At 32.9% G+C, this 17771-nt stretch overlaps 1 protein-coding gene across 1 annotated transcript in view; it reads right to left on the minus strand.

Moving 5' to 3' along the window:
- Positions 1-1588: 1588 nt before the first annotated feature.
- The window catches only part of MYO18B (myosin XVIIIB), a 1229288-nt gene continuing 1213105 nt past the window's right edge, over positions 1589-17771 (minus strand). Inside the window, exons 43-44 of the mRNA XM_053702090.1 lie at positions 12655-13826; positions 1589-1810 (exon numbers count right to left, since the gene is read on the minus strand). Coding sequence (XP_053558065.1) covers positions 12656-13826 — 1171 coding nt within the window. The 3' untranslated portion in view covers positions 1589-1810; position 12655. The remainder of the gene's footprint in view (positions 1811-12654; positions 13827-17771) is intronic.

Genomic DNA, 17771 nt, shown 5'->3' on the forward strand with positions numbered 1-17771 from the left:
TAGGCAAAGTCTGGAAAAGAAGTTGAGATTTCTTCCTCACCAACTTAAAACTTTACCAACCTCTACTGGTTAAACCGTTAGAATTTTATAGCAATGGTTGAACAGTTTAAGCAGAATGCCAAAGGAATATTACATACTTTTATGCTTAATGAAAAGATGCCAGTTTAATTAGGAATTGTATTGTACAGTAGAACCTTTCTAATAGGCTGATATTTCTTTTCTTTCATTTATGGAAAGGTTTGAGCTACATTCATTTTGATGTTTTTTTAAAACTCTTCAGTATCCCAGCTCTATAAAGGATGTTCATCACTCCAGGTCACTTCTAGACAGAATTGATAAATTACCTTCCAAGAAGAAAATGGGAACATTTTTCCTTAGCAGTATTGCCCTTGTTTGAGTAAAAACCTGTTACCTATATTTCAACTATTTTTATGTTGTTTGAGGATGTGACTGTATTTATAGTTTGTTCCTAAATGCTTTAACAAATCACAGCATAACACAGGTTTGGTTGCTTTTTTGTATCATTTGCAAATAAGTATTAATGAATTGTACCATATGTGTTGCTCCCAATTAGTTTAGTGAATAGAGACTCTATTAAAGTAAGAGTATCATTGACATTGTAGGGCATGTAACAGGATGAAAAGTTTATTCACATTAGGGGGCCGAATTATCAAGCTCTGAATGGAGCTTGATACCCCTGTTTCCGTGTGAGCCTTCAGGCTCACCGGAAACAGCGGTCTAAAGTCTGCTGCTCCATAACTGGTCCGCTGCCTCTGAGGCTGCGGTCTGCAATCCGTCCAATCCTATATGATCAGGCTGATTGACACCCCCTCCAAGCTGCCGATTGGCCCAAATCTGCAGGGGGCGGCATTGCTCAAGCGATTCTGGTGAACTGCTTGTGCAATGTTAAATGCCGACAGCATATGCTACAGCGTATCATGTTGGACAGACATTGATAAATCGGCCCCATGGAGTCATAGTTAAATCTCTTTTCTTGTACTTTTAAAGATTCTGTGAAATACAGTATAGGTATAAGGACTGAGATATTCATATACAATACATTTGGCTCATCACATGATTAAAGGGGCATAAAACAAAAACAAAAAATTCTAATATATTTTAGTATCTGTTTTATCTGTAAATTAACTCTAAAAATGAGGACATTCATCCTGTGGAACTGTGACCTTACAACATTCTACACAATGATTGCTTGACCAGTGCAGGGGCTGATTTCTAAATGGCTCTTATAGGTAACAGCAGGGGAGATATCATTAATACTATCCTTTCTATTTGTAGGGTGTGCCCCTGGACTGCAAACAATGCACATTTTGCTAACAAAATGATAGTTTTAGATTGCAATGTAGTACTTTCTGATACAATTGATATATATGATGTATATGATGGGTGCCTAACATGGGTTTTCTGTCACTTTATGGTATGACATTCAATTAAGTAATATGTAATTGTCCTGTATTGTGTGTTTCATGTTACATTTGTAAAATGTTACTGGAATCTGTTGTGGCTGAATAATGATAAATGTGCATAGACAGATAATATGATAGGTATTGTCAATAAAGAAACATCAACGTTGAGAAAGCTATTAGTTTATTTTAAGTAAAATATTTCATTGTGGAGCACTTTTACGTGTTAGAAAGCAATCAAATTACAGAACAGTGTTCTAGTAGTCATAATGTATATTCATCCTTGCATTATTGTGCTATGTCCGGATACAGAGCCATCCTCGCCCAGAAGGTTTGCGGCAGTCACAACATTCCCTTTGTAATGCACCAGATCCCTCTGTTTAGAAAGCCTAAAAAGAAAAAAGACAATGATTAAGTTAGAAACTGAACACACTGTGAAGCTTTTACCATAGCTAATATTGGAAACTTTCAAGATTATAACGGCTGCTTCAAAAATTAGCTGCGGAACAGAGATAAGACCTGCTGTAGCTTTCATTACCACTCTAATTTGGTCATGGTGGCTTTGGATCAAAGTCTGTTTAGTCACCATGTTAAAACAAATTAGTAGTTTGACAAATGTTAGATTTTTTTTTATCTTTGTCTTAACCCATTAACTGGTGTTTGTTAACATATTGTAGATCCTACTCATCAAGCAATAATTAAAAAAGACAATAAAAACCTATTGCAACTTGACAAAAAAAAATGCAATTGTTTTTGAAATGATATTTTTTTTTTCTTTTAAAGCAATACATTTCTTCCTGTGTTGGTCTTATTTGATCGAATGTACTATGATCTAGACCAATACTGGTGGGTTTGTTTATAAACATAATATATCGTTCTCTTTAAAAGTTAGCAAACATTGCAGAAATATTCAAAGAAACATGAAACATAAAATCACTCATGCTATTATTGACACACATGCAGTGTTAATTTCGTCGACTAAAACTTGACTAAAATGAGCATAAAACTAAAGAAATTCTGATGACTAAAATACGACTAAAACTAAAATGGCATATTAGTCAACAGACTATGACTAAAACTAAATGGCATTTTAGTCAACAGACTATGACTAAAACTAAATGGCATTTTAGTCAACAGACTATGACTAAAACTAAATCAAAATTTGCTGTCAAAATTAATAGTTTCTAAATCTGTGTCTGTACTGGATGTTTAAACCTTAATACAATAAATAATAACAGGTGTTATGTTTAGGTGTTATGTTTACTCCTAGAGTATATAATGAGTTTGGAAATTATAGAGAAATGCTTAAATAATACATTACACTTTAACTAAACCCCTTTGATTTTAGTCAACTAAAATCTACTGGAGATTTAGTCGACTAATATAAACTGAAGATTTAGTCGACTAAAACTAGACTAAAACTAAAACAATTCAGATGACTAAAATACGACTAAAACTAAAATGGTATTTTAGTCAAATGACTAAAACTAAGACTAAATTGAAATTTGCCGTCAAAATTAACACTGCACACATGGTGCTGACTTGTTTTGGATAACACAGTAATCATAGTTTTATTTGATACATGACAAAAAATGAGCTGTGTACTGTCATTTAGGCGATGTCAGATGTCGGCTAATACATTGGTCTAGATCACATTCAACATTCAGCACATAACCTAACATTACAGCTTTAGAACATCTAATAATTGGTCTGTTCCTGCCCCAATATTGTGTCACAGAAGCCAAGTGATTGCTTTAGATATGGCATCAATTTTTAAATATGGAAAGTAGGGATGTGTGAATGTTTCTAAAATTTCAAAATTTTAAACAAATGTTGATACATTCATTCATTCAAATCGAATTTCGAATGTTTATATAACATTCTAACATTCTATTTTCGAATTTTAGTTTTCAAATTTTTCAATAAAATTCAAAAATATTTGTTCGAATAATAAAATGTTTAGCTATGTATTCATTCAATTTCGAAAATCTAATATTTGAATTTGAATGTAACATTCGAATTCAAAATAATATTTCTAGTCTACAACTGTGTTTAAGAAATGAAATATTAAAATTTGAATGCTACATTTGAATTCGAATGTAACATTCAAAATAGTATTTCTAGTCTACAACTGTGTTTAATAAATGTATTATTCGAATTTGAATGCTACATTTGAATTTGAATGTCACATTCGAATTTGAAATAGTATTTCTAGTCTAATAGTGTTTTTTAAATGTAATATTCGAATTTGAATGTGACATTCAAATTTGAATGTGACATTCAAATTAGAAAGTGACATACTAAAGCTGTAAATAATATTCGATAATAGAATTTTTAATAATATTCCTTCTTATTAACATTCTATTATGTAAATCGAATTTCTATAATAACATTCGTTCTAACATTCAAATTCAAATATAAACACATTTGCCCTTCCATATTTTACAGAAAATATAATGAAATGAATGTTGTCAGTATACAGTAATCATTTTAATATGTTTAAAATATATAAAGGTAAAATATAAATGTAAATATAAAAATACATATTAAAAATTGTGAAAATATCACTGTGCTTTTGTTTCACACTATGTGATGTTTTGCAGGGAAATGTAATAATATAGAGAGCATACAAAGGCTATAGACCTATGTTTATCCTTTCTACTACTGAACATTTTTTTAAAATATATTTATTTATCATATATATTGGAAATAATCAGAATTATCATATATCTATTGATTAATTAAAGTTTGATTAGTGTATGGAACATAGCTTGTCTCTATAACCACGTGCTGCATCATAAGGCTTTATCTTTTCTCTTTTCTGACTCAATAGGCTGGTTATGTATTTTGGTGATAAAAATTATCGTGTTCTACTTCCCTAAATAAATGGGCAGGTGATGTATCTTGGTGATAAAAATTAATGTTCTACTTGTCTGACTCAGTGGGCAGGTCATGTATCTTGGAAATAAAAACGTCATGTGCTACTTGTCTGATTAACTGGCCAGGTGATGTATCTTGGAAATAAAAACGTCATGTGCAACTTGTCTGATTAACTGGCCAGGTGATGTATCCTAGAGATAAAAATGTCATGTGCTACTTGTCTGATTAACTGACCAGGTGATGTATCCTAGAGATAAAAATGTCATGTGCTACTTGTCTGACCCAATGGGCAAGTGATAGTAGCATGTGTGAAGAAATAGTGAGCAGAGACACTTGGCATTTCACATATTGATGTGAGGCTTTTGTTCGACTGCTTGGCCAATGAAACCCATTTCATTAATTCTCAATAAAAGATTTACAATTCACCAGAACAGACCTAGTAGGGCAGAAATTTTATGAACTGACTTTTGGCACAAGTGACATCCTATGACAGTGCCACCCTTAAAGTCACTGAACTCTTTAGTATGCCCCATTGTTCTGCCAATGTTTTTCTTTGTAGACTTCATGGCTATGTGATGGATTTGATGTACCTGTTAGCAATGGGTGTGGCTGAAACAAATGAACTCAATAATTAGTAGGGGTGTCCACTTATGTTTGGCAATATATTGTATCTGGTACAGCTGCTCTGGGTTGAGTTTAATACCTGTGCAAGGATATTCCCCAACCAAGATATTTTTTTACCCATGTAATATCTGCCATGACCCACCATGTTTACTATTTTTTACAAACAATGTGGGATTTATGTGTGATAATCTGTCTGAAAGAGTAGACAGATATGTGATGGTCTTAGAGAGAAGGTAGATGTTGTGGGAGGGTCTGTGTGGAAGAGAGAAAAGTATATGATGGTCTGTTGGAGTGCAGAGGTTTGTGATGAAGTACTTACATTTATGCTGTTCATAAATACATATATTTATGCATATTTTTCTATGGAAATATATTTCCTCAGTGGTATATATTCAGGTCAACTATTTCTCTAGCTTGCTAGTTCCCTTTCTCACATGTTTCCCCCATCTACTACTCTTTTGTTCTCATCTGTATTGATCTTCATCAGAACCTCTCCCACCACTACCCTTTTTATTTTCCATGTCTTTGTTACCTCCTGAAATTTATCTCTCCAATCCATCTCTTGCAATTTAGGTAAAATCTTTCCACTCTCTTTAAAAGATATATATAGCTTAATTTAATGCTGGAGTTTATGCTGTTCTTCAAACAATCAAATGCCTGAATATTCTGAGTTTAATCTCCACCCACTCATTTTTCTCATTGTACTAGCACCATTGTGGCAAGATGATGATGATGCAATGTTGATTACATGAGAGTTGAGGGCAATTATATCCTTTAATATATACAGTATATATACACATATACATGAACCCAGGCTATAATGCCATAAATGCATTCTTTTGATAAGTCACAAAACAAGATGTCAAATAATTTAGAAATGCATATATAGTGATGTATCCTGTTCTATTTTTTTTTAATCTAGCAAGGTTATGTGTGCTTCATACCTCTGCTGAAATAACTAAAGACATTTTATAAGCCATAGCTTCATTTACAAAATGTTTCCTCTATTTTCCCCATTTATTTTATTAAGGAGCTAGATTAGATTAGAGTGAAGCGCTAACAGTTATGCGCAAGTGATTACCGTGGGTATTTGCTCTTGTTGGGTTTACCGCTCGTATTACAAGTTGAAAGTAAGTGTGAACACATGAGCGCAGTAGCAATTTTCACTAGAATGATTACCGCATCCTGATAGCTCTGGTTAATTGTTTTGCGAAACAAAAAAGTGTCACAAAACACATAAAAAATTACATTACAAAATACAGTTACATTTATAATACCTAGGAAGATAATTCGAGAGCACAGTTCTAACAAAGAAAACTGTTGCTAGCTAAAAACTGTGGCGCTATTACAGCTTAATATAAACTATGTGGCTGTTTAAATTCGCTAGAATATTAATATTGGTAATGACAAATGATTAATAATGATGCGAAGAATTAATTTCAGATAAAAAATAATATTATAGATATAGGATAGAGGTGGGATAAAGATTAAGAATCATTTAATAAATGTCTCACAAAACACAGTTATATATGATATAAAAACAACACATAAATTTGTAAGCTCTCCTGTAATCCAGACGCCAAACGGAACATTGAAGTTGCCGCCTCTGGCTTTGCCAATGGAGATTTGCTTTGCATCACAGACTGCTGTTTTGAAAGAACATACGTGACCATCTACGTGACCATCTAGGAGAGACGTCTGATACCACCCGGTGTAAGTAAGACGTAAAATACCTTTGTTTTGAATATTTCTTTGCTTGTGACAAGTCTTCTTGTCTCTCCTTTCCCTTACATAGGAATCATCTTGCCATGCAAGGCTTTCTTACAATTGAAAGGAGTTCATTTGTTTTGACACAAACGGTTATAAGACTGTGAGGAATCTGTATTTCTTTGTCCTAACGAGACACAACTTGGAACTCACAGAGTGTTTTCAGCTTACTGCCCTTTATTGAGCGGATTGTAATAGGGGTTATTTTGATAAGATTCCCTTTTGTGTATATTTCTGTTTTTGTTTTTATTATGAAATGCTTTATGTGTTTTAACGTGTGTTTTTGATTTATAAAGTGCGCATTTTATATTTTTAGTGTTTTGTTTTTATATCATATATAACTGTGTTTTATGACATTTATTAAATGATTCTTAATCTTTATCCCACCTCTATCCTATATCTATAATATTATTTTTTATTGGAAATTAATTCTTCGTCATATCATTATTAATCGCTTGTCAGTAGCAATATTAATATTCTAGCTAATTTAAACAGCCAAATAGTTTATATTAAGCTGTAATAGTGCCACGGTTTTTAGCTTTCAACAGTTTTCTTTGTTAGAACTGTGCTCTCTAAATATCTTCCTAAATGATTTCACAAGTATCTGTTGTGAAATCACCTGTATCTGTTGGCATTGTAAACCCTCTTTTGCTAGCGCAGATCATTTTTTGTTTCCCAATACATTTATAATAACACCATCTAATAAAAATTATTTTAAAAAAAAAGCATTGCACAAGGGCTCAAAAATATTAGGTTTAAAGGCTGCAAAGGTCTTTAAACATAGAGATACATAAATATATATGTCTAAAGATGCATATGTATGTATAGAGATATACATAAGGGCATTGAAGCCCTTTGTAATTCAGTAGATGAAAACATGTAAAAACAAATTAACGCAATATTCATTTTTAATAAACTGTTATACTGTGTATTTACTATAAATATTTCACATTCCAATGTTCTGCACATTTCAGAATATCTCCTAAATATTTATAAATATATATTCCTATGTACAGTACGCCTGTATATATCTATACCTATATTTAATAATGTATATATATATATATATATATATATATATATATATATATTTATATATATATATATATATATATACTGTATATATATATATAGGAATAAATATATATTGATCCAAAGTACCATCAGATTTTTAGGAATTTATGAATAAATAGAACATATTCTTCTATGTGAAGAACATTGGAATGTGAAATATTCATGTTTTCATGTTGGGTTAGTGCACATGAAAATATGTGATCGGGTTTGTAGGCGAGGATAGTTTTTTCCAACTTTTTTTGCTTCATTGACTTCTATGGGGGAATAGGTTATCGCACAGCACAAGCAATATTTTAAGTTCGTCTTTTTGAGATCATCATGGTTTGCACGTGAGCAAAAACAGTTTACTTTCAACTTATAATTCGAGTGCATCCTGATGAGCGCAAAAAGCTTACTTCTAGAAGAGTTAATGCTAAACTTGTAATCTATCCCTATATTTTCAATGTTCCTGTCCTGTTCCTCTAACAATCTCTTTCCCTCTTATTTTAACATATATATTTGTTTTTATGTTTTCAATTTCCTTTTATATTATATTTGTGAATTAAGAAACATGAAGGATATTACTGGGAGATCATGGTGGATCCAGAGCCCAATATCGGGAGGGGCAATGTGCCAGATTACACACACAATACATACACACACACAATACAGACATATATACACATGCACATATACATAAACATACACACATGCTCATACACACATTCATACACACACATGCATATATACACAAGCACACACATGCATATATACATAAACATACACACATGCTCATACACACATTCATACACACACATGCATATATACACAAGCACACACACATGCACATATACATAAACATACACACATGCTCATACACACATTCATACACACACATGCATATATACACAAGCACACACACATGCACATATACATAAACATACACACATGCTCATACACACATTCATACACACACATGCATATATACACAAGCACACACATGCATATATACATAAACATACACACATGCTCATACACACATTCATACACACACATGCATATATACACAAGCACACACACATGAACATATACATAAACATACACACATGCTCATACACACATTCATACACACACAAGCACACACATGCATATATACATAAACATACACACATGCTCATACACACATTCATACACACACATGCATATATACACAAGCACACACTCATGCACATATACATAAACATACACACATGCTCATACACACACATGCATATATACACAAGCACACACATGCATATATACATAAACATACACACATGCTCATACACACATTCATACACACACATGCATATATACACAAGCACACACATGCATATATACATAAACATACACACATGCTCATACACACATTCATACACACACATGCATATATACACAAACACACACACATGCACATATACATAAACATACACACATGCTCATACACACATTCATACACACACATGCACATATACACAAACACACACACATGCACATACACATTTATACATACAAACACATGCACACATAAACACACACATACATACACATGCACATACACATTTATACATACAAACACATGCACACACATAAACATACACATGCATATACACATACAGTACACACACATATACACATACACACACTCACATACACACAAATACACAAACACAAACGTTACGCTACAAATAGACTGTGCCCTTTAGAATGACAACAGCAAAGCCATCCCAATTCCACTAAGTAGAATCTGATCCTCCTTTATGTGAAGTCAAATAGGAACCTTGCAGGGCAGGCACTCAGGCCGTTGTTTACAGAGTAAATACCAACCCGGATCAAGGAAGCACTTCATATAATAGCGCCACCTGCTGGCCTCAAATATAAAATTATCACAACAGTTGTGTTTAGTGCTGGGGCAGCGTGAGCTTTACCTTTCTCTCTGAGTGCTGATTGCTAGCACTGGCTGTCACTCCAGCAATTAACCTGTTGCCCCCCCCTCCAAATATGTGCAAGATGGGACTCCGGCTTGGCAAGACTGTACAATGAACAGGACTTTGCAAATAGTATTTTATCTGTTCTTCACATTCATAGAAATATTTCACAACGTCAGATTGCTTAAAATCTAACTGTATTTTTCTATTTTTTTAAAGAAATGAAAATAGACCAATGTTTGATTGAGTTTATTAACTCTGTCAATTATAATAATAGCTTGATTGCAAAATGTTTTATTTTCTGTTTATGTGAATGAGCAGTAAGACAATAAAAACTGACATTTAAATTAAGTATTGCAGCATTTGAAGAGACGTTAACACCATATAAAGCTGGTTATACTGAGCAGGATAATACTAGTGCAGCAAGCTGTACAAAATATAGTGTTACAATAAAGAAAAAATGATTACACCAAGGAATAATGAAATAAAGATTTTGGGGTTTTGCAGCAGAATGGTAAAATAAATTTGATTTAATTACTTCTAAATGTTAAGAATTTGTCATCCCCTTATGTGTACAATACGTTGTTGTGCAAACTACATTAAAAACTTTACAGTATCCTCTTTTTTTCTGGAACAGGAAACCAGTTATCTATCTTGATCCAGGGATAGCTTTTTTATTAACCTCTATCAATGACATTTCAACAGCTGGAAGTGGTACTGTCTTTCAGCTATATTATTTGTTAGGTGAGCTTTTTTTAGCATTTGTTTTCATTACAGCAGGTTTGCAGTCATAGAAATAATGTTTCACACATTCTATAGTTTTTATATGGCATTAACACAGACACCATCGCTCATTTTTGCCCATTCATTTTTTTGCTAACTCTAAATTCTGGAACAGTGAATAGCAGTTTGGAATATGTCATTGTGCCCTCAATTAACATCACATTTAATTGTGATTAACACTTGTAAACAAATTAAAAAAAAAGAAAAAAAAAACGACTCTGTAAAACAATCCACTCAAATATATGCAACAAAAAAATGTGTGAAAAGACTTAAAAAGAAGGGGGGGGGACAAGACAAAATATGACTTCGAGAAAAGATACTTCACAGAAGCATCTATAGAATGCCCCAGAATGCCCATGGCTAATTTCCTGTTTGATGCACAAGATATTATGTCTTGGGCACCTCATGCAACTTTGTAAATGGCCTGATCCTGAGCCTGATGAAACAGTATGTAGCTAAGAAACATGTTGCTTTTTAGATTTAATTAAAGAGTTATTAACTTTTTGTCATACACTCCTCCTGTAGTTTTGTTGTTGCCACCTTCAGTGCTTTGACCACTTTAACATTTAACCACTCTTGAATACTGGTGTCTGTTTGGACAATGGTATCCGGTGATGGTGTACTGTTAATCCAATTCTTCTGTGGTGGTGAGCTTGCCAGGCAGCTCTGAGATCCTGGTCAGCATTGTTGGCACTGATCTAATTGTTTTATCACAAGTGAGTAGAATCTTCTGACTTCGCATTAGACTGTTTATTGAAGTTATGCACCACAAGGTGCCTCCACTTGATGTTGCCTTTAAGATGTCTGCAGTCCCCTATTGCCTAGGAGAGCAGCACTGGATGGATTGAATCTATTCTCCAGCAGCTCCATCATTTTCTATAAGAATGCATGTGTGATACACTATTTAATGCATTTTATTGACTTTACATTATTGACCAATCTTTATAATTTACTCTCAGTTGACATATAGTGAGCGTCCCCTTGTGTTTTGTTTTAAATGGCCTGAACGCTCACTACTGTAGCTCCAGAAAATAAAGGTGAAGCCCCTTGGTAACCTCATGAGCGTCAATGAATGTAGCCCAATGAGAAAGAGTAAAATGTAATGAAATCCTTACTATCTACAGCAAGGCGAACAAAGATAATTGGTATACTGTATCTTTTTTGTCAAATTAATTTTCCTTTTTCCTTGAATAAACTCAACCAAATAAGATTTTCTGCTACTAATTCATTTAAAAAGAATCAAAGACATGTCAAGATTTAACAGTATAAAATACCAGATAAAATATTTAGTACAACAACCAATTATTGAAAGGGAAACCAAAAAAAAAAAAAGATTTGTTTAACAAATATATTACTAACTTTAACATTTTATTCCTAAGTATTTTGTTTAAAAAATATGTTATTTTATCCATTGTATATCTATTTTTTTCCACACTAGGAACACATATTTGTCTTTTCTTTGATTCAATAATTACATTAGACTAAGACATATTATCAGGGTAATGCCTAAAAGCTCTTTTGATAGCATATTTATAACATTGGTGTTTACAATATAAGATATAAATGAAGCACACTTTAGTGTACAAGAGTGATATTTCTGCAACACACAAATGATGCATCATTAAATTCCAATAATAAATATGTTTTCTTAGTATAAAAAAGGTGCATTTCTCTCTACATATATTTACACAAGCTTAACTAGCCATGAAAAACAAAATAATGAATAGCCCATAGGAGCCAATGAGACTGGGATCCAACTCAACAGTTTAGAACATTATTACACATTGTATTTTTCACAATATTTTGCAATCTTAACAGAATCATTCTTTCAACAATTATTTTAAAACTCATTTTATTGTTGAATTTAAAAAAAAAAAAAAAGAATTTGTGAATATAAATGATAAACTTCTAAGCTAAAAATAATAAAAGTATTAACTAAACTATCTGTAGTCCCCATTGGAATTCCAATTATTCTTTTAATGAATGAATCTTGAATTATGAGAATAAACCTTTAATGGGTTAAAATTGGGTATTATCTTCAAAAACTACACCTTCATCATATGATAATATATTTATATAAACCACTATCTGTAATATGAATCTACATCTTTAGATATACTGTGTATAATGTACTCATTCCCCAGCTCTTTATTTATTACCTTATTGTTTTTCTGCTTTTTGTAGATATTTCATCATTATGCTATTTACATCATCTTCTTTGCCTTCTGCTTCTGGCCTTTTATTTTCCTGTGCATTTTCACCTGTTATTGTTTTTCCATACATACTTCCACCTTCCAGTCTCTGAACTTTAGGCCTGCTTTTAATGCTATCAACACTTTTGCAAGATATCACAGAACCCGAAGATGAAGAAGAATCAGAAAGATTCCCAAGATCTTCGCTAGTGCTTGAACTTTTCTTTAGAGCACTTTTCAATCCTCCAGAAGTAAGGCCAGAATCATTTAAAGAAAGTCTAGAAGGTAAATCTCCAAAATGGACACTAAGAGGACGTTGCCCTTCTCTTCTGGAATATCTATTTAGACTTTGCGTCGACTGAGCCTTCCGAAGTGCTGGAAGGATATCATCTTCATAATCTGGTAACTTCCTCTCATAACTGAGATTTGGCACATTCCAACTGGATAAGTTATCCTCATTGTTTTCATTGGCTATGCTAGAAAATCTTTTGTTTTGGAAAACAAGAGGTTGATTTCCAAAATCATTTTCATTTTCTTCAAATGGTGATTCAAAGCTTTTTCTCAAAGTTTTCAGTGAAGAGCTCTTAATGCCTTCATTATTTTCAGGTTGGTGAAGAGATTCACAAGAGCCAAACTTTGCCATCCGTCTAACAGCAGGTGATAGTGTAGGATCACTAGTATCAGATGGCAAGCAACGAAGACTTGATGAACGTATTAATCCATGGCTTGAGGAAAGTCTGCTATCATCTGACAGCTTGCTAAGAGTAGCAGAGAAATCCTCTTCATCGTTGTTATTTAAATTTGTACAGCGTCTGAGAGAAGAAGCACCAGTTGTACGGTAAATAGGTAATGAAGATGTCTCTTCTAAAACTAAGGAGGCCTGATCCTTCTCAGCAGCCCGTTTCTTTCTCAGCTCATCTAAAAATTCAGACAGTGCAGATGAAGAGCGGGGAAGTTTCTCCACTGCTACTGAAGTATTTTTTCGACCTAATGTAGGTGTTACGTTGCCCATCTTTAGCTCAGTTTGGTTTGTGGATTTATCATTTTCAGGAGCCACCATGTTATTTGCAAATGTGCTTCCTCTGGAGTTTAATGATGAACTGGATCTGACTGACTCTTGATCATTTCTGTCTTTCAGCCTGCAAAATAAAAACAAATAATGTGAATAATGTTTCATACACTACAATATATCTGATATAATAAATGCCAAAAATATTTTTTGTGCTAAAAACAGAATATTCAGCAAACAATCTTTCTTGTTTCTGGACATATTCTAAACATGATTTAATAGATATACATTCTGACTTATCCCACTTTTTGATATCTCATGTTCTTAAAATATGCATTTAGGCTAAAATCAGTTAATGCAAGAACAGAGTAAGAAGTAGTAAATTAATAGGTAGAGCAGAAAATAATTTAACATAAGCTCTGACTGTATCCTGTTGCATTAACTCCTTGAGCGACATGTACAAATCAATTATCGGAACCCTGTCTAGATTGGCTCGAGTGTGGGGATCTATAACCATAGTACTCATGGGATATATGGCATTACAATTTAATTACAAGTGTTTTCATAAACAAAATTAGTCACTATCCCAGCTGAGTTCTCACTCATAAATATAAATCTTAAATATCAAGTGAATAAGAGCATCAGAGAACAATGATTTAATTAGTGTTGACACTCCATGCAGTATATCAATTAAATCAGGGATTCAGCAGGCATATGCCGTGCCACTGATGCAAAAATATCAGTCACTTTTCCTACTATTGCCTTCATAAATAATGTCAAGTCTGTGTTCTGACAAACTCATTTGTGTCATTTACAAAAAGTTTGCAATTTCCTTGAAACCCATTATCAATAATGCAGATCAATATACTAAACACATCTGGCCCCAACCACTATGAGACTGTCACTAGCTATAACTACTATAATAAATATCCACTGAATTTAATTTCAAATTCTGATCTCAACTATAGAGTTTCTGAATTGTGTTGAATAGTGCCAAATGATATACAAAAATCTAGGTATGAAATATCAACTGTTTATTTTTCTACCCTGGTGCATCAATTTTAAGTCATGGTAAACTCTGATAATTGAAAAGTAGTCATTTAAAAATATGTTGTATTGCATCCTTAATTCACTAGTTGGTAGTTTTTATGCGTGGTTTGAAAGATATGCTTTTATCAGAAATCCTTTTCTTATTGTTCCTCCGTCCATCCCTCATTAGACTGCTGTCATTTTTCTTCAGTGCAGCATCCAATCACATTGTGTGCCGTACGGCACTGCAGTACAGCATGCAATGTGATTGGATAGTGCACTGAAGATAAAGACAGCAGTCTTGTGAGGTACAATAAGAAAAAGTTTTTGGATTAAAGCATGCCTTTCGTACGGTAAATAAAAAGTACCAACTAGTAAATGAAGGTTGCAATACATTGAAACATATTTTTAAATTACTACTTTTAAATGATGAGAGTTTACCATCACTTTAATTACATAGTCACATAAATCAACAAGTCTGACACAATCTGCCTGTAAAAAATGGCACTGCCATTCTGTAAATTGTTTTATTTTATGCAATTATTCCCTTCAAAAAATGTCTTCACACATTTATATTACATTTCCTTTAAAATATACAAAACAGGTAATCATATTTCTTTTGCTGATGGTGTTATCTTAGCTATCAGCTATTACTTTCTTTGTTGCCCCCAAATTCCCTATCTACAACAATTTAAATGTATTTTTCTCCTCATATATTTGTCACATGCAAAGGTCAGGGATGCAAGGAAGGGTCAAGTACTTCACTAGACAACCCAAAATCATTTATTTATAATACAATTAATACATAAAACATTGCAGCATGTATATATATATATATATATATATATATATATATGGCAGAGGAAACGGCACACACCATCCGGTTAACACCCCGGTGCACTGCTAATATACAAATACAAAGTCCCAAAGAACCCACGCCTGGCTCCGGCATCTTGAGGTTTTGTGCCTGCTTTCGGGACCTCAAGACGCCAGAGCCAGGCGTGGGTTCTTTGGGACTTAATATATATATATATATATATATATATATATTTATATATATATATATATATATATATATATTATACACATTTGCAATGCTGAGTATTTCCTATAGCTTAGCATTAAGACATTAAGGGGTAACAAAAGTAAAAATAATACCTTCATGACTCAGCATAGATTTTATCAAATGTTGCATTTATAACATTTTGCACTTTTCTTGGTATCCTTTGAAGCACGCTTCAATGAAATCATAGATTGGCTCAAGAGCATGCACCTGGCCACTATAAAAAGTCTAGCTATATTGTAAATAATATTACTGTATAGTGTCATAGACATAAGTACTCTCTCATGGAGAGTCTTTTTTTGTTCTCTCTGGCTCCATCTACCTGCAGCCTGTTTATTGAGCAAGTCTCAGGGTGTGCTCATTCTTATTATACTTCTCTATATGACCTGTTACATGTTTTCCTGGTTATCCACTTGCCTGCTGTTTTTTGCTGTTCTTTTGCCAGAGCTGGATTTTGACCATTGCTAGTGACCTTCTTTTACCTTTTCCCTACCGATTCTGCACTGTTTCTCTTAGCTCAGATATTAACCTTAGCCTGTTTTTTACTATTTGTTTTATGTGCGTGTTACCCATTTTTAATAATAACTCAAAATTGTTTACGTTGTAACCTTTCCTTGTGTTCCCACAATTTGGAAATGTCATGTATTTTCACAAGTACTACACCAAGTAATAGATGCAACCTAAATATTTCATCTCACTCTTAGTGGTTACAATGGTGAGGAGTGCTATTTAGTATACACTTTCTGTAGTTTAACTTCCCACTACATGTTCTTGTTCTAAATTTCATTGTATACAGCACCCATTCCCTTTATCAATTTTTTTATTAATTCCAATTGGGTCACTATTTTTGTAGTGCCATCCCCAATCCCCCTCTCCCTTTGCCTATATCCAATAAATTAACCTTAACCTGCCTGACTACCCCTTTTAATTTCCCTTTTGCCCTGTTCTTGGGTCCTATTCTAGACTCTTTTACCAGCCTGTATGTCGCCCAGGAATTATGGAGGGTACTTCTAGTTGCGGACAGCTAAACAGTGCTAAATTTTTACAAGAGGAAGAGGTACATTTAATAATATAATTAAATTAGAGCATTTAAATGTATATATTAAAAAATATATGCACTGATCATTAAAGTTTAATCATTTTTTTCTCTGTGAAAGGCCTAATAAGCTACATTTTGGAATTTTATAAATATCTTAAATATTGGAATTCTCATAATGTAAAATTGTTGAGCATAAAAGCAAACAGTAAAAAAGGTACAATAAAAAAAAAGATCAGCAAGAATGATTATTGTGACTAACTTTTATGGAGCAGTGGAAATTAATAGCAATAGAGGAAGACAAAGGTAACATCAGTATGTTATTACTGTGTTATTATACAGACGTATGCATGCTGCAGTAGAAGAGTATTTTATATGTATAACCAGGAATGGCAAATTAAATAGAAATAATAATAAAAAAAAATTCTAAAAATCTCATAGATTCAGCTAACCTTCTTAGTATTCAGGGAGAAGATCCATAAATAAACCGTATATGAGATGGTTGATTACCTATTCTACATTTTCTCTTCCATATAGAAAGACAAGATACCAAATCCGCAAGCTGGCTTCTTCTCATAGAATAATGCCTCTCTATTTTAAGAAAATCTTTAATTCTTTTTTTTTTTTCTTAAAAGAAAATAATAAAACCACTTTTTGCCATAGGCTTATTGCTATTCCAGTCCTGTAGAAGTTGATTGTAGTTATTGTTACCTTTTACAGAACCTTCACCAGCTTCAGTTCTTATGGGCTGCATAAAGACTCAAGCTTATATTCTTGTTTGGTGTTGTCTAAAAGTGACCAAATATGAGCTATATTTGTTCATACATCAACTTGTAAGCTAATTGCAGTAACAGAAACTTCTTTTTGAATCTCATACAAATACCCCAACATGAGTGATTATGTTACCTCAATATATAATATGTTAAAAAAACAGATATTTCATATCT

This window comes from Bombina bombina, chromosome 2 (genome assembly GCF_027579735.1).
Source record: "Bombina bombina isolate aBomBom1 chromosome 2, aBomBom1.pri, whole genome shotgun sequence".
Taxonomy (NCBI): Eukaryota; Metazoa; Chordata; class Amphibia; order Anura; family Bombinatoridae; genus Bombina; species Bombina bombina.